The sequence below is a fragment of the Phoca vitulina genome, unplaced genomic scaffold, assembly GCF_004348235.1.
Source record: "Phoca vitulina isolate PV1807 unplaced genomic scaffold, GSC_HSeal_1.0 scaffold12, whole genome shotgun sequence".
Lineage (NCBI taxonomy): Eukaryota > Metazoa > Chordata > Mammalia > Carnivora > Phocidae > Phoca > Phoca vitulina.
The window spans coordinates 48,672,361-48,695,621 of record NW_022589715.1 but is presented as its reverse complement, the minus strand read 5'-3'; the positions used below and the strand labels follow the sequence as shown (position 1 = coordinate 48,695,621).

The 23,261-nt window shown below is 43.5% G+C and overlaps 1 protein-coding gene across 1 annotated transcript in view; it reads left to right on the top strand.

The window, feature by feature from the left end:
• Nucleotides 1-751: 751 nt before the first annotated feature.
• Nucleotides 752-23,261, top strand: part of SLC3A1 (solute carrier family 3 member 1) — a 33,168-nt gene continuing 10,658 nt past the window's right edge. The window contains exons 1-6 of the mRNA XM_032411071.1: nucleotides 752-1,196; nucleotides 5,400-5,579; nucleotides 5,728-5,882; nucleotides 9,792-9,917; nucleotides 21,010-21,129; nucleotides 22,528-22,652. Coding sequence (XP_032266962.1) covers nucleotides 779-1,196; nucleotides 5,400-5,579; nucleotides 5,728-5,882; nucleotides 9,792-9,917; nucleotides 21,010-21,129; nucleotides 22,528-22,652 — 1,124 coding nt within the window. The 5' untranslated portion in view covers nucleotides 752-778. The remainder of the gene's footprint in view (nucleotides 1,197-5,399; nucleotides 5,580-5,727; nucleotides 5,883-9,791; nucleotides 9,918-21,009; nucleotides 21,130-22,527; nucleotides 22,653-23,261) is intronic.

The following is a 23,261-nucleotide window of genomic DNA, read 5'->3' as shown; positions in this document are numbered from 1 at the left end:
TATTGTGGTGAAATATAACATAAAATTTACCACTTAACTATTTAAGTGCACAATTCAGTAGCATTAAGCACATTTACATTGTTGTGCAACCATCACCACCATCCATCTCCAGAAGTTTTTCATCCTCCCAAATGGAAGCTCTGTACTCAGTAAACAATGACTTTCCATTTCTCCCTTCCTCCTAGCCCCCGGTAACCACCCTTCTACTGTCTCTGTCTCCATGAATTAGTCTAGGGGCCTCATATAAGTGGAATCATACACTATCTGTCCTTTTGCAACTGGCTTATTTCACTGAGCATAATGTCTTCGAGGTTCATCCACGTTGTAGCATGCAACAGGATTTCCTTCCTTTTTACGGCTGAGTAATATTCCATTGTATGTATATATCACATTTTGTCCATTCATCTCTTGATGGGCACTTGGCTTGTTTCTACTGTTTGACTGTTGTGAATAATGCTGCTGTAAACATCGGGGTACTCAATCAAGTAATGTCTTGAATTGCCTCCTCTTCTGGTTTCTCCTCCTCTATGCCCTTGTCCCGATCCAGGTCTGACTCCCTCGGTGTTGGGACTGTAGCCATGACAGCCTCAAGGGCTGATGCACAGAGAATTTTTTTAAACCCCTTTTACCTTTACCCTTTCTTGTTTGGCTGGACTTTGTCCAGCCAGGTTTATTTATAAACCACGAAAGCTCATTAACACCACCAAGCATTTCAGCCGGCTATCTCTCCACCTTTGTTATTGCAGGAAGGTACACTGAAGGGATCAGGCGGTGGGACATGGCTGAGGATAAAGGCAAGAGAGACTCCATCGGTATGAGTCTGCGGGGATGCCGGACCAACAACGGGTTTGTGCAGAACGAAGACATCCTGGAGAAGGAGCCGGACCCGGGCAGCCCTCCGGACAGCGCGGTGGCCATCCTTGGCCCTGGCGAGCCCGCCCTGCAGATCATCAGGCCATATGCGGGCATGCCCAAGGAGGTGCTGTTCCAGTTCTCCGGCCAGGCCCGCTACCGGGTGCCCCGGGAGGTGCTCTTCTGGCTCACCGTGGCTTCTGTGCTCGTGCTCACCGCGGCCACCATAGCCATCATTGCTGTCTCGCCCAAGTGCCTGGACTGGTGGCAGGCGGGGCCCATGTACCAGATCTACCCGAGATCTTTCAAGGACAGTGACCAGGATGGGAACGGAGACCTGAGAGGTGGGTGTAGGGGCCAGATTCGGGCGGGGCTGGGATGAGGTTGCGCTTTATGGCTCTTAATCCTCAAAACCCAATCATGCCTGGTTTGTGCATTAAGCACATTCCGTTGTGACTGGTCACACTGAGTGTCTCCCTGTTTATGGTATTTGAAAAGCCATTCAGCACAACCCAGCAGTTCTTCACATGATGAAAGGCTGCTTACTGGAGGCCTTTGAGCCCCCATTGAGTTGTTTGATTTATTGCCCACTAAGTACATATACTTAGCTAATCGATTCTAACTTCTGACGGTGGAGTAGACTTCCTCCTCGGTTGCTTCCTGCCTCTGTGCACCTTCTAGTTGATTTCTTCAGAGATGACAGTTTAGAATTATTTTCCCAGTGTATGTAGGAGCTAGTTTGGTAATCTGGCTGGGAGTTTCTTATTAATGAATAAAGCATAAATAATGTCATAGAAGAAAATTAAGCCATATCTTTAAAGGGTATAGGGTGAGCCTTTAAAGTTTAAATCCTGAGAGATGGAAAAAGGCGTTAGCAGGGTGTGTTGGACATTACGTGAATTGAGGATTATTTAAAATAATATCCCTGGGGCGCCTGGGTGGCTCAGTTGGTTAAGCGACTGCCTTCGGCTCAGGTCATGGTCCTGGAGTCCCGGGATCGAGTCCCACATCGGGCTCCCTGCTCGGCAGGGAGTCTGCTTCTCCCTCTGACCCTCCTCCCTCTCATGCTCTCTGTCTCTCTCGTTCTCTCTCTCTCAAATAAATAAATAAAATCTTTAAAAAAAATAAAAATAAAAAAAAATAAAATAATATCCCTATTAGTAAAAACAAAATGAAACACAAAGTAAAAATTTACTTTTTTAAAGTTACGCCAATAATTTCCAAGTGAGTTATGTGTAGAATATACTTATACTTCATTGCTCAAACCAGGACACTTTTTTTTTTTTTAAGATTTTATTAAGTAATCTCCACACCCCAAGGTGCGGCTCGAACCCACAACCCTGAGATCAAGAGTCACATACTCTTCTGACTGAGCCAGTCAGGTGCCCCCGGGGCACATTTTTTTTTTTTTTAAAGAGAGGGAGAGAGGGAGGGAAGGGGCAGAGGGAGAGGGAAAGAGACAATCTAACTAGGCTCCATGCCACGTGGGGCTCGATCTCACGACCCTGAGATCATGACCTGAGCTGAAATCAAAAGTCGGACGCTTAACCGACTGAGCCACCCGCATCACTTTTAAAACTAAAATTTTGCCAGAGCGCAAGCATAAACTGAATCTGTCCTGGGCAACTTGGTTGATATGGTCACCCTAGTTCAGGGTAACTATAAGAAACAAAATAATAAGGTAATTTTTGATAATAATACTTAGTTTGAAAAAAAAAAAACAACACAGAATGATTTAATAGAGTGTGGGACCTGGGGATGAGCTTAATCTAACTTTAAAACGTTACAAATAGGAACTTAAAATCTCTAACTGTCCTTAATAATTAATAAAAGGCTTCTCTTTTTCACGCTCATATCAATTTCTCTTTTTTGTATCTCCCTGCGTCTTCACCAATTGAAATATTATCTGTCCTTCAAGGTGCAGTTGAAACCCATCTTCTGCATTAGTTTTTGCTTTGCCTCCCACTCAGAGCATGCACTCCGTTCCGCAGAGCTCCCGCAGGGCTCTGGACTGTGTCCAGCACCCTCTGATAGCGCCTTGTGAGCTGTCTGGGTGACTTCCCCAGAACACGCCCCATGCTGGCGTGGCCCTAGCACCTGCTGCCTCTGCGTAGTAAATGCTTAGCGAAAGTGATGTTTTGACAGAATAGAGCTAAAACCCCTAAACCCAAAGATAAATTCCCCCCTTCCCGCCCTCCCTTTGTAATCTCCTTCTGATATACCCCAAATTCCTGTGCACAGGGCAGGGTCTTATCAGCTCCTACATTTGCAGTTCCCAGTAACTTTGCCTGGAGGGACTAGCTGTTTCCTGTAATCAATAGGTCTTTGTCCTTGAGGTTGAGGGGATCTGCTTGTTATTATTTGAAGGAACCATTCCGGGTTTCAATTTGTTTTGGTGATTGCCTTCTGCCCCTTGGAGTCGGGGCCTGGGATCCCTGTTTACTTTGTCTCTGTCCAGACCCTTTGTTTTTAACATCCTGTTCCTGTGCGCTTATTCTTAAGAAGATATATTGTATCATTCTGATTTCATTCAAAATCCTTTTGTTGGCTGTGAACAGTCTTCGAGGTTTCACAGATACCTATAATGGGGGAACTGAGGTACAAAGAAGACAAAAATAAGCAGCTGATTATAGGGGAAGAGCCCCAGTGCCCGGAGTCAGGAGGCTTTGTGCTTTGCTCTCAGTGATCTCCAGCTTGCTGTGTGACCTCTGACAGGCTCTGATTGTAGGAAGGCACATAGGGGTCCCACAGAAAGTTACTGGAGATTGAATACTAGACCCAAGTGTCTGATCTGCATTTAGGACTCTGAACCGGAACCACACAAAAAACCACGCTATCTGCTAATTATCCTACAAGGTTCCAAGTACACAGAGTTTCATTCCTGTGTCTCTACATAGCCAAATCTAGATTTCCCTTCTGTATAAATTCTTGGCTTCAGCATTGTCCAAAGGAAATAGAATGTGAACCACATAGATAACTATAAATTCTCTAGGAGTCACATTCATATAAGTAAAAAAGAAAAAGATGATAAATTCATTTTAATAATAATTTAATTTTAGGGGCACCTGGCTGGCTCAGTCGGTAGAGCATGCAACTCTTGATCTTGGGGTTGTAAGTTCAAGCCCCATTAAAAAGAAAATCTTTTAAACAAATTTAATTTTAATTTAAAATCCATTTTAATAAAATTCATTTAAAGTGTTTCGTTTAGGGGGTACCTGGGTGGCTCAGTTGGTTAAGCGTCTGCCTTTGGCTCAGGTCATGATCTCAGGGTCCTGGGATCAAGCCCCGCATCGGGCTCCCTGCTCAGTTGGGAGTCTGCTTGTCCCTCTCCTCCCCAGCTCATGCTCTCTCTCTCTCAAAGAAATAAATAAAAATCTTTAAAAAAAAAAAAGTATTTTGTTTAAGCCAACATATCATTCCAACATATAACCAACATAACAGTATTAATGAGATATTTTACATTCTTACGTTCTTCAGAATCCAGTGAGTATTTTACATTTATAGCACATCTCAGTTCACACTGGTCCCATTGCAAGTGCTCAGCAGCGGCTCCATGGGGCATGCGGCTGTCGTGCTGGATAGTGCCACCTAGACCATGAGTTACTCTTCTTTGTCCCTTGGCACTTAGCCCAGCACCAGGCCTGGATTAGGTGCACAAAAACCATGTGTAGAATAAATTAATACTGTAGCCCAGGTTTTATTTTTGTTTATTTATTTAAAGATTTTATTTATTTATTTATTTGACAGAGAGAGAGTGAGCGAGCACAAGCAGGTAGAGCAGCAGGTGGAGGGAGAAGGAGAAGCAGGCTCAGCGGGGAGCCCGATGCGGGGCTTGATCCCAGGACCCTGGGATCATGACCTGAGCCAAAGGCAGAGGCTTAACTGACTGAGCCACCCAGGCACCCGTTTTGTTTATTTTTTAATTGATTTTTTAAAGTAGGCTCCGTAGCTGTGAAGCCCAGCACCAGGCTTGAACTCACGACCCCCGAGATCAAGACCTGAGCTGAGATCAAGAGTCAGATGCTTAACTGACTGAGCCATCCAGGGGCCCTATAGCCTTAGTTTTAAATATAAAATATGAACAGGGGCGCCTGGGTGGCTCAGTCGTTAAGCGTCTGCCTTCGGCTCAGGTCATGATCCCAGGGTCCTGGGATCGAGCCCCGCATCGGGCTCCCTGCTCGGCGGGAGGCCTGCTTCTCCCTCTCCCACTCCCCCTGCTTGTGTTCCCTCTCTTGCTGTGTCTCTCTCTGTCAAATAAATAAATAAAATCTTTAAAAAATAAAAAAAATAAAATATGAACAATGCACACACAGATTTTTTTAATGTTCTACATTTATGTTAAAGGTCAAAGATTATTGCTAGAAGACCATTTGATGCTGCTTGTAGAACTCGATCTTTCTATTTGAATTTCACTCAAATTCAACAAAATTCCAAATATTTCTGTTTCAATATAAATATTTCAATTTTAGGCATGTTGGTTTTATTTTTAATCCTTCAACTAAAAAAACCCAACTTTATTTTCCATGGCCTTGACTTTTTTTCTTTAGGTATTCAAGAGAAACTGGACTACATCACAACTTTAAATATAAAAACTATTTGGATTACTTCATTTTATAAATCATCCCTTAAAGATTTCCGACACGGTGTTGAAGATTTCCGAGAAATTGATCCTATTTTTGGAACGATGAAAGATTTTGAGAATCTGGTTGCAGCCATACATGATAAAGGTAAACTGAGTGGCAGGTGGGTGGGAGGGGTGGTGGGGGTTGAGAAAAGCATTCTCCAAATGCTTACCTAAAGCACTTTTGTCCTTAACTGACGTGTATTATTTTAAAATAATTTCTTCCTGACATTTGAAATACTTTCGCTCATTAGGTTTAAAATTAATAATTGATTTCATACCAAACCACACCAGTGATAAACATGCTTGGTTTCAATTGAGTCGGAACCGGACAGGGAAATATACCGATTATTACATCTGGCATGACTGTAGGCATGAAAATGGCACAACCATACCACCCAACAACTGGGTAAGTACCAACTTGTCTGATTTTCAAAGAGAACATGGGCAGATCTTCAGTAATTAAACTGGTTATTTATAAAGTCCTTGTAAGGAAAAAATTAATAGGTATAGTTTTGGGGAAGAGGGAAGTTTCCCAAAGAAGTAGAAATAAGCTACTCAAGCCTCCTAACATTTGGATTGGGACTTTTTATTTCATTGTAGAACAGATATATTTTAGCAAATTAAAACCTATACTTTTTTTTTTTTAAATACTTTATTTATTTATTTGACAGAGAGAGACACAGAGAGAGAAGGAACACAAGCAGGGGGAGTGGGAGAGGGAGAAGCAGGCTTCCTGCCGAGCAGGGAGCCCGATGCGGGGCTCGATCCCAGGACCCTGAGATCATGACCTGAGCCAAAGGCAGCCACTTAATGACTGAGCCACCCAGGCACCCCTAAAACCTATGCTTTCTATTAGCCTCTCCTTCCCTCACTTCCCACTCTGCCCGACTTAGACTCCATGTCCCATTGGGTCCGTAACTGTCTTGCTATTTATTCTCCAGACCCCTTTGCCTTTCTGATGTTGTGACTCCCCTGTCCAACAAAACCCTAGCCATAAATAAACCTGCCCATCCACTTTCTCTTTGCTTGAACCTTGGTATCTGTGCCTTCAGAGACATCACACATCCACTGTCCCCACATGAACTGAGCCATCCAGTCTTCTTGGGGATTTTACTGTCCAGGCCCTCCCTCTTCCTCAAACATCCTACGTGCCATCTCCCCGTCTTATCGTGCTTAGCAGCAAACTCTACTTCAAAGGGAGAGCAGAAGTCAACAAACCTGCCTCTATTTCTTTTTCTTTTTCTTTCTTTCTTTCTTTCTTTCTTTCTTTCTTTCTTTCTTTCTTTTCTTAAGATTTTTAAAATATTTTATTTGAGAGAGAGAGATAGCGAGAGAGAGCATGAGTGGGGAGGAGAGGGAGAAGAAGGCTCCCTGCTGAGCAAGGAGCCCGATGCGGGGCTTGATTCCAGGATCCGGGGATCATGACCTAGGCCGAAAGCAGCAGCATAACCGACTGAGCCACCCAGGTGCCCCTACTTTTATTTCTTTTTAAGATTTATTTATTTATTTTAGAGAGAGAGAGAAAGAGAGAGAGCAAGAGGGAGAGAGAATCCCAAGCAGACTCTGTGCCCAGTGCAGAGCCTGATGCCAGGCTCGATCTCACGACCCCGAGATCACAACCTGAGCCCAAACCAAGAGTCAGATGCTCAACTGACTGCGCCACCCAGGTGCCCCAACCCTGCCTCTCTTATACACACCTTCTTCCTACTCACTTCTTCTATGGCAGAGGCCAGGTCAGTCTTGTCTGGGGTTTCTAGACTTACAAATAAAAATCCAGGAAGCCCAGTGACATCTGAATTTTAGATAAACAATGCATAGTTTTTTAGTATAAAATATTGCTTGGGACATACTTATACCTAAAAATTTTGCATTGTTAACCTGAAATTTAGATTTAATTGTATGTCTTGTTTTTATCTGGCAACTCTACCCCTGTCTCTGGCCAGTCCCTCCACCTGCTCTGGTCCCTGTTTCTCCTGCTTTACCCTTGATCCTCTGGATCTCCACTCCCTTGACCTTCTCCATAAACACTTAAAGAGGCTGGTTCCTAAGCATGAACTTTTAGATGAACCAAGGGCACTCAAAATCGACATGTGTCAAGGCTGACTGTGTGATCTTCTCCCCACCAACCTCTTATACCCCGGTTTAATGAATAGTAATAGTATGCAGCCTGGTGAACAGGTCATCGGCAATCCTGGCAGTTTTAGCTCCTTAATTTTTCTTTTCTCCAGGCTGCACACTTGTTAAAATGATCATGATATTAGCAGACATTTACTAAAACACTTCCTATGTGCCAGGTTCTGTGCTAAGTGTGTCATATTCATTCATTCATTTAATCCACCCTGCAATCCTGTGAGTTAGGTTTTAGTTCCTGTTTTGCAGATGGGCAATGTTAAGCACTGTGCCCTTGGTCACACAGCCAGTAAACGAAAGGGCTGATGACCGCACAGTCCAACTGCACCGTCTGCTTTTAAAAATTGCCCTATATCCAAAACCCTATATCCAAATTCTCCAGGGAAACAGAACGACTAGGATCTATACATACAAATATTAAGAAATTTAAGGGGCGCCTGGGTGGCTCAGTCAGTTAAGTGTCTGCCTTTGGCTCAGGTCATGATCCCAGGGTCCTGGGATCGAGCCCTACATCGGGCTCCCTGCTCCGTGGGGACCCTGCTTCTCCCTTTCCCTCTCCCTGCTGCTCCCCCTGCTTGTGCTCTTTCTCTCTGTCAGATAAATAAATAAAATCTTTAAAAAAATACTCATTCATGTAGGTTCCAGTAGGTGTGGTTTATACATTTTCACTGTTATGTACTATTTCACTGGGTGCATGTGCCATGATTTACTTATGCACTCCTCTGTTGATGGCAGTTGGGCTGTCTCTAGGGGTTTATTTTATGTATTTTTTTACTATTACTAATGATGCCATGGTAAACATTCCCATTAATCTATTTCTCTGGGGGTGCAGGTACAAGAGCTTCTAGAAGGCAAATGCCTAGCAGTGAAATTGCTGGGTGCATGACACTGCATGGTCTGCTCTGCAAGGTACCAAACTGCTTGTCAGAGTGGTCGTACCAGTTGATATACCCTTCAGCAGTATAAAAAATACATACGCCCTTTCATTTACTGGTACTGCCACACTTTGTAATTTTTACCAAGAGAACATAAAGTTCACACTGAGAACATAAATATCACATTGAGGTCTTAATTTTACATTTATCTAGTTATTAGTGAAGATTTATTTAATTACTAATGATGTTGAACATTTCTTCATACATTTATTCACTTGAGCTTCCATTTCTGCAAAACACCTGTTCACGGTTTCTTTCCTCAGTTTTCTTTTCGATTGTTTGTGTCTTTGAAATTGATTGGTGGAGTTCTTTTTGTATTCTGGATCCCTATCTTTTCTCGGTCATAGATACCGTGAATATCCTGGTTCGTATCAGGGTGGACCATGAGGCGTGCTGGTGAGGCTGTGTTTCCTTAAAAGGCAGCAGCTACGACTTAGCTTCAGCCAGATGTTGCCATGGTGATGTGGACCTGGCGTGATGGGGTCTTCCCATTAAAAAGAAAAAGATTTATGCAAAATCCCTTAATTTTTAAATGTTGCCCAGATGTTCTCTTTAACATGAAATGAACAAAAGCCCAAGCTAGAGCCCTGGGGAGCTGTCACATTGAAGGAACCAAGTTGACTGAGAAGGAGCAAGAGATGTAGGAGAGTCCGCCGGGAGAGTCATGCTCTAGAGTCATAGGCGGGAGCACTCCTCGAAAGAGGAAATCAGCACCTGTGTCAAATGCTGCTGGGTACCAACACTTGAAGTTGCTAGATTTATTTTATTCCTGAGGGCTAGTAGGGTTTTTAAGTGAATGATTCTAATAATTTTCTGAGGATAGGGTTTAAATATTCACTCTGTGGAGATTCAAACTCCAAGACCAATGGAATGTGTCTTTCTCCCCAATTGACCATTTGTATCACTTCACAAACAGGAGTCCAGAGCCTGGATAGAAGGTTCAAGAAAGTATGTTAGAAATATCTGCTCTTTAACTTGGCCTTGTTCTGCATTTGAGAGTGTCGGTTTACCATTGTGGTTTTCATGAACAGCTTCTACTCTACAAACATGTCCCAACCACATTTGTGTGGCATTAGGCCAGCAGGTGGCATTTTAAGGAATTAATTTATCTAGTGCTCTCCCTAGAAGGAAGAGTCTAAGGATTTGTGCATTCAGCCTGCACAGCGCCAGGGACAGTAATGATCATTTCTTTGTGGGCAGTGCCATTATATGAATGCTAAGTAAGTGATTTGCTATTTTCTGTTTGCTAGTTAAGTGTATATGGAAACTCCAGTTGGCACTTTGACGAAGTACGAAACCAGTGTTATTTCCACCAGTTTTTGAGAGAACAACCTGATTTAAATTTCCACAATCTTGATGTTCAAGAAGAAATAAAAGTGAGTACAGATATCCACACAGACTTCTCCATTGCATGGGTGTTTAAGTGGTTATTTGATACTCTTGATGTTGAACAATAAGTGTTCAGGCAAAACCAAGTACTGTGAACTCCGGGATTATGGAGGCTGATGCAAATACAGACCCTCAAACATGGTGGTTCCTTCCCTCTCACCCAGAACAAGTGACAGGGGATGGAGGCAGGAATACCTGGTACCTTTGCTCCGAGCTTCCCCCCTGCCTGTGACAATGAGCCACTATAGTGAGGGGGGCCAGAGCGTGGGCTCTGGGGTCTGAACCTACATCCAGCCCCAGCCCCGTTGCTGGCTACGGTGGGCCCCTGGGTGAGGTACTTAGCTTTTCTGTGTCTCCGATCCCTCATCTATGAAACATGGCTGATGCAGTGTTTGTCTCATGGGCTCTTTGGAAGATTAGAGGAGATAACCCATGCACAGCACTCCCGTATCCATTCAGTAAATATTCACTTACTGTCTGCCCCGTGCCAGGTCCTGTTCTAAGCACTGGGAATGCAGCAGCGGATAAAAGAAGCCGTGCCCTCAAGGAGTTTCCTGTAAACTGAGGGGAAGGCAGACAATTAACAACTAAATATATAACAGGTGGGGTGGTCCCTAAGGGGAAGGGACATCAGAGTGCCAGGCAGAAGTTGGTTTGGAGACATCCCCATGTTGAGGTCCTGTTTGGACAAAGGCCTGAAGTTTGAAGGGAAGCCCTGTGGAGATTTGGGGGAAGAGAATTTCAGGCAGAAGGAAGAGCCAGTGCAAAGATCTTGAGGTGAGAGTGTGCTTCGTGTGTTTCAGAAACGGCCTGGAGGCTGGTGTGGACGGTTGCCAGATAAGCCGATAAAAAGCAAGACACCAATGCAATTCTAATTTCAGATAAACAGTGAATAGTATGCTATTTGGGACCTCCTTCTACTAAAATGTTACTCGTTGCTCATCTGACACGAAAACTTAGCTGGGTGTCCCGTATTTTATCTGGCAAGCCTACGCGGGCACTGGAGTGACGTGAGGGAGAGTTAGGGGCTGAGATCCCAAAGGTGGGGTGGGGGCTAATCCCACAGGGGTTACATGCTGAGCTGCTGAAGACCCCTCCGTGGCCCCTCACGGCACATTTCCCGCCAGTGCTCACTGTGTGGTAGCTCCAACAATACCCTACACGGAATCATGGTAAACCTCAGCTGTGTGGTTGCTGCTATGGCAACAGGAAGCAGGAATTTAGGTTAGTGGGGTAGTGCTCTGAGGTAGGGAGGGACGGAGGGGACCTGAACAGAACAGAGAGCCGTGTCAGCCAAAGGTGAAGGATGTAGGACTGCCACCTCGGAGTCATCAAGGGCACCCACAGCCCTTAGGTTTGTTCTTGTTTTGTTTTAAAATAATATCTCTCTTAGGGCGCCTGGGTGGCCCAGTTGGTTAACTGTCTGCCTTCGGCTCAGGTCATGGTCCCAGGGTCCTGGGATCGAGTCCCGTGTGGGGCTCCCTGCTCGGTAGGAAGCCTGCTTCTCCCTCTCCCTCTGCCTGCCGCTCCCCCTGCTTGTGCTCTCTCTCTCGCTGTCTCTCTCTCTCTGTCAAATAAATAAATACAATCTTTAAAAAAAATAAAATAAAATAATACCTCTCTTGAGGTATAATTCACATAACGATAAAATTCACCCCTTTCAGGTGTATAATTCAGTGGTTTTAGTATCTTCACAGGGTTGTGCAACCATCACTGCTGATTTCACATTTTCTTCACCCAAAAAGAAGCCCCATACCCATTAGTAAACACTCTCCATGCACTGCCCCCCCGCCCCCCGTGGGGGCATCCGCTAATCTCTCTGTCTCTGTGGATATGCCTGTTCAGGACATTCCATATAAACGAAATCATACAATATCTACCTATATGCCTATGATATGTACCTATATTTATAATCTATATTTAACAACTTGAGGAACAGTTTTCCAAATCAGCTGCACCATTTTCCATTCCTGCTGGCAATGGGTGAGGGTTCCGACTTCCCTACGTCCTCAGCAACATTTGCTATTGTCTGTGTTTTTGAGTACCATCATCCTAGTGGGTGTGGAGTTCTCTGATGGCTGATGATGTTGAGCATCTTTGCATGTGCTTTTATAGTTTATTTTTATTTATTTTTATTTTTTACATTTTTTAAGGATTTTATTTATTTATTAGAGAGAGAGAGGGAGGGAGAGAATGAGCACGAGAGTGGGGGAAGGATGAAGGGAGAGGGAGAAGCAGACTCCCCGCTGAGCAAGGAGCCCAATGCAGGACTCCATCCCAGGACCCAGGTGCCCCTATAGTTTATTTTTTTATATCTTTGCTGGAGAAATGTCTGTTTGAATCCTTTGCCCATTTAAAAATTGTGTTATCTGTTTTTTTATTGTTGGTTGTGAGTTGGATACATGGATACATGATTTGCAATTTTCTCCCATTCTGTGGGTTGTCTTTTTACTTTCCAATGGCGTCCCTTGAAGCACAAGTTATAAATTGTTGTCCAATTTATGTTTTTCCTTTGTTGTTTGTGCTTTTAGTGTCATTTGAAAACCATTGCCTAACCCAAGGTCCTGAAGATTTTCTTCTATGTTTTCTTCTCTGAGTTTTATAGTGGTAACTTTTACATTTTAGATTTCTGATCCATTTTTTATTACTTTTTATATATAATGGTGTGAGGAGGTCCAACTTAATTCTTTGGCATGTGGCTATCCAATTATGTGTGGGTTTTTTTTTTAAAGATTTTATTTATTTATTTGTCAGAGAGACTGAAATTGAGAGAATGAGTGGGAGGAGGGGCAGAGGGAGAAGCAGACTCCCCACGGAGCAGGGACCCTGATGAGGGACTCGATCCCTGGACCCTGAGATCATAACCTGAGCCGAAGGCAGACGCTTACTCGACTGAGCCACCCAGGCGCCCCAGTTATGTGTGTTTTATTTTATTTTATTTATTTATTTTTAAAGATTTTATTTATTTGACAGAGACAGCGAGAGAGGGAGCACAAGCAGGGGGAGTGGGAGAGGGAGAAGCAGGCTTCCCGCTGAGCAGGGAGCCCGATGGGGGGCTCGAGCCCAGGACCCTGGGATCATGACCTGAGCCGAAGGCAGACGCTTAACTACTGAGCCACCAAGGCGCTCCAGTTATGTGTGTTCTAAAAAGATTATTATTGGGGCGCCTGGGTGGCACAGTCAGTTGAGTGTCGACTCTTGTTTTTTGCTGGGGCTTGTGCTTACGTTCTCTCTCTCTTTCAAATAAATAAAATCTTAAAAAAGAATAGGGGCGCCTGGATGGCTCAGTTGGTTTAGCATCTAATTCTTGATTTCAGTTCAGGTCATGATCTCAGGGTCCTAGGATGGAGCCCCGTGGCAGGCTCTGCACTCAGCGAGGAATCTGCTTGAGGATTCTCTTTCTCCTCTCCCTCTGCCCCCTCCTCCCACCCCCCTACCTGTAAAATAAATAAATATAGAAAATCTTTTTAGAAAAAAAAAATAAAAAAGATTATTCTTTCCCCATTGATCGGTCTTGGAACCCTTTTGAAAATCAGTTGGCCATAAATGTCAGGGTTTGTTTCTAGACTCAGTTTTGCTCTATTGATCTGTAAGTCTGTTCTTGTGCCAATACCACAGTGTCTGGATTAGCGTAGCTTTATAGGAAGTTTTGAAATTGGGAAGTGTGAGTCCCACAACTTTATTCTCCTTCAAGATTGTTTGGCTATTTTGGATACTTATATTTCTTTCTTTATTTCTTTTGGTGATCAAGTATTATTATTATTTGTTGACATACAATATTATATTCATTTCAGGTATACAACATAGTGATCTGACAGTTCTGTACATTACTCAGTGCTCCCCACAATAAATGTAGTCACCATCTGTCACCATACAATGTTATCAGAATACAATGACTGTATTCCCCGTGCTGCACTTTTCATCTCTGTGACTTGTTTTGTAACTGGAAGTTTGTGCCCCTTAGTCCCCTTTATCTATTTCACCCATCTCCGCATCCACCTCCCCTCTGGAAACCACCAGTTTGTTTTCTGTATTTAAGAGTCTGTTTCTGTTTATTTGTTTTGTTTCTTAATTCCACATCTAAGTGAAATTAGATGGTATTTGTCTTTGTCTATTTCACTTAGCATAATACCTGCTAGGTCCATCCATACCATGCAAATGGCAAGATCACATTCTTTTTTATGGCTGAGTAATATTCCAGTGTGTGTGTGTGTGTGTGTGTGTGCACACCACATCTTTATGGATTCATCTATCGATAGACACTTGGGCTGCTCTCATATCTTGGCTGTTGTGAGTAATCCTGCAATAAACATAGGGATGCATGTATCTTTTTGATAGTGCTTTCATTTTGGGTAAATATCCAATAGCGGAGTTATTGGATCATATACATTCCATATGAATTTTAGGACCAGCTTGTCAATTTCTGCAAAGAAGCCTGCTGCTGGGATTTGAGTAGGGATTGCACTGAATCTGGGCATCAGTTTGGGGGAGTATTGCTACTTTAACAATGTTGTCTTTTGATCCAGGACCACAGGATGTCTTGCCACTTGTTTAGGTCTTTAGTTTCTTTCAACACTGTATTGTAGTTTTCAGGGTACAAGTCTTGCATGTCTTTTGTTAAATATATTCCTGTAGACTCCTTAGTTTTAAGGCTGTTTTTACTATACATGTTTGATGTTTCTCAGAATTTAGATGAATTGCTTTGGGATCTGTTCTAGAAGTAGGCACCTTGTCAGGGCAGCCTTGTCTCATTGGGGTTGGGGAGTGGTGGAGGGTGATAGACACAGTTACTAACTAGGGGTTGGTTTTAAATGTCTTTGGTGGAGTGTGGACTCTTTTCTCCATCACCAAAGATCATTTACACACCCTGACCTGCACCTCCCCCGTCCTGCCCTCACACACTTCTTGGGCATTAACTTTGTGCCAAGTGCTCTACCCAGATCATCTCATTTAATGCTCAGACCACACCTAACTTAGGAGATAGCAGGACCATTTTACAGAGAAGGAAGCTGAGGCTTAAAGGGGGAAAGCCACCCCCCTGCAGAGTGACAGCAGGATTCAAACCCAGAGTCCATGCTCTTACCCACAAGACCACTTCTGACTTGAGGCAAAGCTGGTTCTGTCTCTGTGCTTCACTTTTCCTACACAGTCTTTTTTTTTTTTTAAGATTTTTTTTTTTATTTGAGAGAGAGAGAGAGAGAATGAGAGAGAGAGCACATGAGAAGGGGGAGGGTCAGAGGGAGAAGCAGACTCCCTGCTGAGCAGGGAGCCCAATGAGGGACTCGATCCAGGGACTCCAGGATCATGACCTGAGCCGAAGGCAGCCGCTTAACCAACTGAGCCACCCAGGCGCCCCTTCCTACACAGTCTTTTCAAGGGGGTTCAGTTGGAAATTCATAAATGTGCGTATAATCCAGTTGGTTTATCAGCCAGTGGATTTCTCCAGGCTCCTTGTGGTGACAGTGATGGATTGTCTGGAGATGTTCAGACGAGTGTGATAAATTTTGGCAAAATGTGCCAGCCAATACACTAATTATTATTTTGGCTAATCCACCTGTTCTGGAGTGTGTGAACAGGAGCCTTATTTACTAGTTTCAACAGGATGAGTTTCCTCCTGGGATGAATCATTAGTGCCTCCAGTTGAAGGTTGGACATTTTGGCAAGGCTGGTATAGATTTGTTATTAGAAGTAAATAAGAAGGGGCGCTGGGTGGCTTGGTCGTTAAGCGTCTGCCTTCGGCTCAGGTCATGATCCCAGGGTCCTGGGATCGAGCCCCGCATCGGGCTCCCTGCTCAGCAGGAAGCCTGCTTCTCCCTCTCCCACTCCCCCTGCTTGTGTTCCCTCTCTCACTGTGTCTCTCTCTGTCAAATAAATAAATAAAATCTTTAAAAAAAGAAAAAAAAAAAGAAGTTAAATAAGAAAGGCCGAGAAGCTGTAAGGGAAGGCTCTTTGCTCCTGAAAAGGCTTTTTGCATGAAGGGGACTTTCCAACACCCTTCTACCCCCCACTAGCTCTTATCCCTGCAGGAGAGCTAAGCAGGTTAATAATTTGCAACCCAGAGAGTTTGTGGTGGGGGAGGCATTTGGAATGACTCCTGCTTGCATACCAGTTTGTACTCATGGAGACTTCTTGCTCCTGGCTCCCATCAGATTTCAGATTATCTGCACAGTGGGAGGCTGGCATGCAGGGGACACACAGCACAGAGCACCCTCCTCTCTGTACTCCCCCTTGCAGTGGCCTTCATGGGAGTTGGCTCTGCCCTGAATCTCTCAGGGCTTGACTGTGTTTACCTAGAGAAGTCTAGAAGCCTTCTTGGAGAAGGTGGGGGCTTACGTTTGTATAGTATTTTGTAATCACTTTGGTTTTTACTTGCCCTCAAATCCCTTATTTGACAAATGAAGGAACTGAAGTCCAGAGAAGAGAAGTGACCAATTGGGTTAGCGGCATAGCAGGAAAAACACCCCAGATAGCCAAGCCTTCTGCCGGAACTGTGTCTGTGTGACCCTGATCCCGCCACGTGGAAATGTTGAGCCCTGGAGTGTGGGATCCTGGGGAGTTAAGTGTGTTCATGGCAGCTGGGGACGGGAGCCCAGTTGCCCCCCCCACCCCTCAACCTCATGGCTTAAGATGGAATCCAGGCTGTAAATGTCAACTCTGCTCCTACTGAGCACAGTGTTGGCAGCTCTATCCATAATAAAATTGACTCACTACCTGCTTAATAAATCAGCTCTGTGCTTGATGATAATCACTGTGCCATTTATTGCATCTCATATATGCCAGGCACTTTAGTATAAATCCTTAATTCATTAAACAGTATGTATTAGGTATTGACCACATGCCAGGGGTATGGTGGTTGGTAAGCTAGACACATGTTATAGCCATCTTGGGGCTTATATCCCAAGGGGGGAGGTAGACAATGAAATAGACAATTACAGTAAAGTGTACTGAGTGGTCGTGATCGTAGGAGGTAGGAGTACACAGGGCAGGCAGCTAACCTGGACATGAGTGGGAGAGAGCAGGGATGTAATGATACCTAATGGATAAGTAGGAATGAGCCAAGCGAAGAGGCTTGGGTCAGAGGGTTTCAAGCAGAGGGAAGGCATGGATCATAGCACACTAGTGGTGCTCGGAGTTGTCCCACATAGCTGGGACATGGTATATGGAGAGGGAGCTAGCTCCATGAGACTATAGGGGGACGAGGCAAGACTGTGGTGAGGATTTGGCTTTACAAGGTTTTAGGAAAATCGTTTGCAGTTTGGAAGTCAATGACTTTGGAGAAGGGGTGGGGCAGGTTTGGAGGAGAAAGCAGAGCAAATGGGTAAGGGTGCCAGACGGTACCAATTCTGACACCGCTACTTACTAACTCTATGACCTTGATCAAGGTACTTCTCCCTGTGCCTCAGATCCCTCATTGGTAAAATAGGGACAGTAATGGCACACACATTGTAGGGTTGACTGGGGAGAAGTGGGTTTTTTTTTTTTAAGATTTTATTTATTTATTAGAGAGAGAGCATGAGTGGGGGTTGGGACAGAAGGAGAGAGACAAGCAGACTCCCTGCTGAGTGAGGAGCCTGACCCGGGGCTCGATCTCAGGACCCCAAGATCATGACCTGAGCTGAAGGCAGACACTTAACTGACTGAGCCACCCAGGTGACCCAGGAATAAGTGTTTTAACCTCTATAAGGCATATAAGTCACCGTGTTGTTATTTGAATACTTATTAAATAATCAATACATGTATTGATAAATGAGTAAATACTGTTGTGAAATGAAATGAACAGGGAGTGTAAGAGCCCCAAAGAGTGCTAATATTTAAAGGACTGCAGAGTAGACAGAGAAAAGTGGCAAACGAGGAGCAGGTCTCTGGGAGCTAAGGGATATGCGTTTTTCTGGAAGACCAGTTTGGTCAGCACCGTCAAACATCGCAGAGAGATCAGGTAATATAAGGACCCACGTGTGAATGGACTCTAGCTGCAATACCTTTTGTCCTCACAGAAACTCCGCAAGGTGGGTTAGTGAGGTCAGGCAGCTGGAAGGGCAGTGGGGAGATGGGACGGTATCCGGACGGGTCAGAATCCTGAGCTCATGATCCTTCCTCCATGCCCTGCTCCTGGGGGAGTTAGCCAACAATTTTACCAAGATTTCTGAAGAGCAGTAGGGTCTGTTTTCTTTCCTTTGCTTATAAACAGAGGATATAGTTTTCTCTCTGTACTTCTAAAATATCCTACACTTTCTCCTTCCTCCTTGAGATGGACGCCTCAGGGTTTATGTCACTTTCAAGATGATGTCTTACAGATCACCACATGTAAGAGCAAAGCTTTTCTATTTCCCACACTAAGCTTTTTAGGTAAATGGGCCCAGTAACTTCATTCATCTCACAAGGAAAGGTTTGCCTCAAGCTTTGTGAATTTGGATATTAGTAGTGTTTAATTGATTCCTTTTTTTACTCAGAGCAGTGAGTTAAGGAGAAAAGAATGGAAAGGTGCCCGGTAGAAAAACCAGGACTCTGTGATGTCATGGGAGTTATACCTGAATCGGGGACACAATGTACTGTCCCAAGAGTCCCATGGCGCCTTGGTGGGTCACCCAGACCTGGCAGAACTAGGCTCTGTGCCCATTTCTGCACCCGGCACCCTGGGAGGGCTTAACGAGTAAAGAGAGGGTTAACGATTAAGATCTGGAGCTCCCCTTTCTCCCCTAGTTGGGAGAATAAATAGCACAAAGCAAATATTTTTCAAGAGCAAATTTTGGATTATTTGTCATTTACAATGACTCTCAAAAATAACCATCCAGCTTTTACTGTTTTGTCTCTTTAAACAATGATAGTATCTCTTACTGGACTAAAGTAAAAACCCCTGCCGGGGCCAGAAACATTTGCTGGGATACACATTTCTTATTTTTTATGGCTGGGTCAACAGTTAGCAAGGCTATTTCCAAAAGGAATAAGAACCCCACGAAGAAAGCACATTTTTTCCCCCTAGGAAATCAGTGCTCCAAAGCTTAATGTTTATAACGGCATGGCATTTAATGTTTCCCCACATTTTTGTCAGAGGTGGCTTGGGTGGATTACAGCTATTTGTGTCCTGCCCCCACCCTGTCCACCTCCAGTGTTCCCTCAAGTCTAGCGCCACCTGGGGGTGGACCCGGGTTGTGTGGGGGTTAGAAGCTTGTGAGAATTTGGGGCCTTCTTAAAATAGTGTAAAATTAGAGTGTTTATTTAGAATGGAGAAAGAAGGTAGGTAGGAAGGGGCCTGGGTAAGTGAGGGGTCCTGAAGCTTAAAGCTTGGTTAGCTTCATGCTGAGCTGACCTCTGGAGCCACTGAGACTGTTCTGCAGGGTACCTTAATATCTCTTGACTTCTCTCTCAACCTCTAACCGATGGCCCGCCCTCACTTCCTGCCATCCTGCTATGCTGACCTCTAGGGTAAATTCTGCTATTTCACCTTTTTGTACTACATGTTCCTCTCCTTTAAAGCTTTATCTGGCTGTGATTTAAATGTTTTTGCATTACTATTTGATGTCTACTTGGGGATTCTACATAAATTCAGGAGACCCAGGGCCAGGTCTGAAGTATTTTGCTTATGGTTATAGGGCTTAGCCCATAGTTGGAACACAAATACTTATTGAATGAATGTATTCATAAGAGTAAGGTTAAGAGTAAGATGCTAGTAAGAACAAATTTGTGGGTTTTGTGTGGGCAGAGCCAGCTTAACGTTATTTGGTTCAGTTGTGTCCATGCTAAGATTGTAAGCAGTCTGTTCTTAGATTTGAAAACGCTTTTCAAGCTTTGTTATTCAAAAATGTCACCTTAGAGGGACTTGACCTCAGCAGTATTAACCCTTGCCCGTAGTCTGTAGAAACTCTTGAGACCCTTGAATTGCAGCACTCTAGAGACCCTACATTCACATGTAAATAAAAGAAACACTTCAAAGGAAACATGTGATTTTGGGGATAGTCTTCCTTTGGGAGCTTTGGCTGTTTCCCTCCATAAATTAGCTACTTAATTCTAGTACTTGGAATTATGGACTGTTTGTTCTAATGTGGTAAGTACATTCCTGTAAAACCTTCCATTCAGCAAGGGATGAGCTGAGGAACGTGGGGAGAGCCACTGTCCCTTTGCAGAAGGGTAGCTTGTAGTTGGTGCTGGAGTAGGGCTAGCTGGGAGTGGTGGGGAGCTGAGACCTAAGCCCTTTGCTCTCCAAGGCCACTTGGTCCTCCCACCTGCCCCAATACAGGCCAAGTCAGTCTCTGCCTCTGAGCTAGGCCATCCTGTCCTACAAACAGTCCAGAATGTGTGTAATCTCACTCCCTGATAAACTCCCACTGGTCAAGGTAGAACTGTAGCTCTTCTTTCTCCGGGTGTGTCTGCCCATGTTAAATTTATTCTTCTTGGAGCTTCAACACCCTGCAAAGGAATCTCCTTTCATGTTGAGCTACATACACCCCACCTTGATTTATTAGGTAACTCTCTCCTGTCTCATGTGTTCCCAACTGTTCTGTAGATGCCCTGAAGCCAGGGGACGTGTACTTTTAGTGTTGTTAACAGTATCAGAGCATGTTGGACTTACTTGGGCTTGATATGTACTTTCACTAAGGACCCGATGCTATGTTGGAGGCAAGGGAAACAGAAATGAAAGCTGCAGTCTTTCCTCCTAGAACCTCCCAGTCTGGTGGAAGAACCCCTCACGACCTGATGCTTAGCTGATTATTTTCTGTTTGGACTGACCTTTAAGGAACTAGGCATGGGGGGAAGATATGTTTCAGTTTCTCCTGAGTCCTTTCATTGTGGTTTCATTCCTTTTCAGTGACTCTTTAAGTTTTGCAAATGTGCTCATAACATCAATTACAAATATAACATTCTGAATTCAAATTTGAGAGAAGTATGGGAGTCCATTAATGCAGTTACGGAGTTATTTTAAGACACTGCTATACCTAACAGATAAAAATACACTATGTGAGTGCTGTGCTTCTTTTGTACGTGGAGACGGCCATTTTATGATGGGAAGTCATTACAGACACACACTTTTATTAAACATTATGATAATAATGTAACCAAAGGATTTTGCTTCTTTGTGTTTAGGAAATTATACAGTTCTGGCTCACAAAGGGTGTTGATGGCTTTAGTTTCGATGCTGTTAAATTCCTTCTAGAAGCTGAGCATCTGAGAGATGAAGCCCAAGTGAATAAGACTCAAATACCGGTAAAGTTTTTAAGCACTATTTTTCCCCCCTTTCTGAAAATGTCATCCTGTCTGTCTATCTCTCTACAGTCTGGCCTCTTTGTGGTTCCACACCAGTGGTTCTCACCTTTCCCCCCATGTCACACATGAGAAGCAGTATTCAGGACGCCACTGTGCTCTTCCAGTTGACCATCACTCTACAGACACTTTATGTTCAATGGCTAAATAGACAGGAGTCCTAAAATGGGTTTCAAAATAGATTTGTATATTTACACAATGGAATATTATACATCAGTCAAAATAAATGAAATACAGTGATACACAATATGGGTGAATCTTAGCTGTATGTTTAGTGAAAAAACCCTAAAACAATTATATATAGCATGATGCCCTTTTTATAAAGTAAAATGAAATTGTTAAATTGTCTAGCTTTTGTCCTGAGTAACAGATTTATGGGTACTTATTAATCTCATTAAACCAAAGCAATTAACTAAAGAAAGTTGGCAATGCATGGACTAATTACAAGACCATGTCATGAAACAAAGGCTATTTTTTGGCGGGGTGGTTAGTAAAGCACTTATTTCCAGTAGGAAAAATGAAGGGGGGTGGGGAGTGATGTATTCGTCCCAAAGAGAAGCACTTATCCTTGGAGAAGAAATCTCAAAGTAACCTTGCTAATTATGATGAGATGTTGTTAAGAGAGGCGTATGTTTCCAGTTATGACAAATGATGAGAACAATAGGTTTTGTGTGGTATCCAAGAAAAACCTAAAGAAAAAGTGATTTCAGGAAGAGACTTAAGATTCCAAAAACTTTTCTTGATCTAGCAAGCAAGTTCACTTATTAAAAAGGGGTCCACTGAATGGATGGCAATGCAGGTTTACACTGTCTAGTCTGTGTTCCAACCCAGTACTTACAACCTTGGCTTGTGTTAGATAGAATCTTTTAACTTTGGATTCTAGATTACTGTAACCCTAGGAAGGCATAGAATGAATATCAGGAAAAATTACTGAAACCCTGGCAAAATGGTTGTTCTTTACCACTTCTAGCTTTTTATTCTTACTATTACACTTTGGATGATAATTTTGTGAGTAGATCAAGTATAGGTGTAACAATGAGCTCTGTAAGTTTGCTTTTAAGTGCAGCAGTTAGGAGAATTAAATGCTTGGGAGGAGGATTCTGTTAAATACACTTGTAATTAATGTTTAGATATTCAGCGAAGTTTACTAGATTTACAGTTAATAATAGTCAGGAATGTTATTCTCCAGCCATAAAACCCAGTGAGCATTGAAAATCCTAGGATCATCTTTGAGCATGCCTTGGCTTGAGCCCTTTGAAGAGACAGTCTATATTGGCATAAGGCCAGCTATGGACATCTGACATGCAAAATGATGGCAACCATGCTTTTCTGTCTCCAAAGGACACAGTCACACATTACTGGGAGCTGTACCATGACTTCACCACCACGCAGGTGGGAATGCATGACATTGTCCGGAGCTTCCGGCGGACAATGGACCAATACAGCAGGGAGCCTGGGAGATACAGGTAACCGCAGGGCACACTTCTGTTCTTCAAAGGCGTAGGGTGTGACCTGTAGTTAATCCTTCACAGCCAGGCATTCTCAAGAGGATCAAGCTATTTAACAAACCTCCATGACTACGATGTATTATAATTTGGTTATGCCAGGGCCTAGTATATTCTTTCATATTGCTTAACTTTGCTGATTTTCAGTTTCTTTTGTAAAATAATGCCCATCACAGTACTTACTTCACAGGAATTTTATGAAAATCACTTAAAAGGTAGTATAGAATCTAAATCTTAGCCATTAACTACTCTATTTTTATCATTATTATTTGGTCTGTTAAGTGTCCAGTATTCCATATGAATCCAAATGTTTCAGCTAAGCTGCTAGTAGATCACAATGGTTTGCTAACACAGCTTTGGAATCAGATGGACCTAGGGCAGAGTTCTGTGTAACAGCTGTGTGATCTTGGACCGGTTCACTGACACAAGTCCCATTTTCTCATCAGTTAAAAGGTGACAGCAACACCCTTATCAGGGTTTTGTGAAACTGCATGAGATAATGTAGATGAAGCACTTAATTAAAACAGGGACTGACACATAATAAACACTCAATAAATAAATCTCTTACTA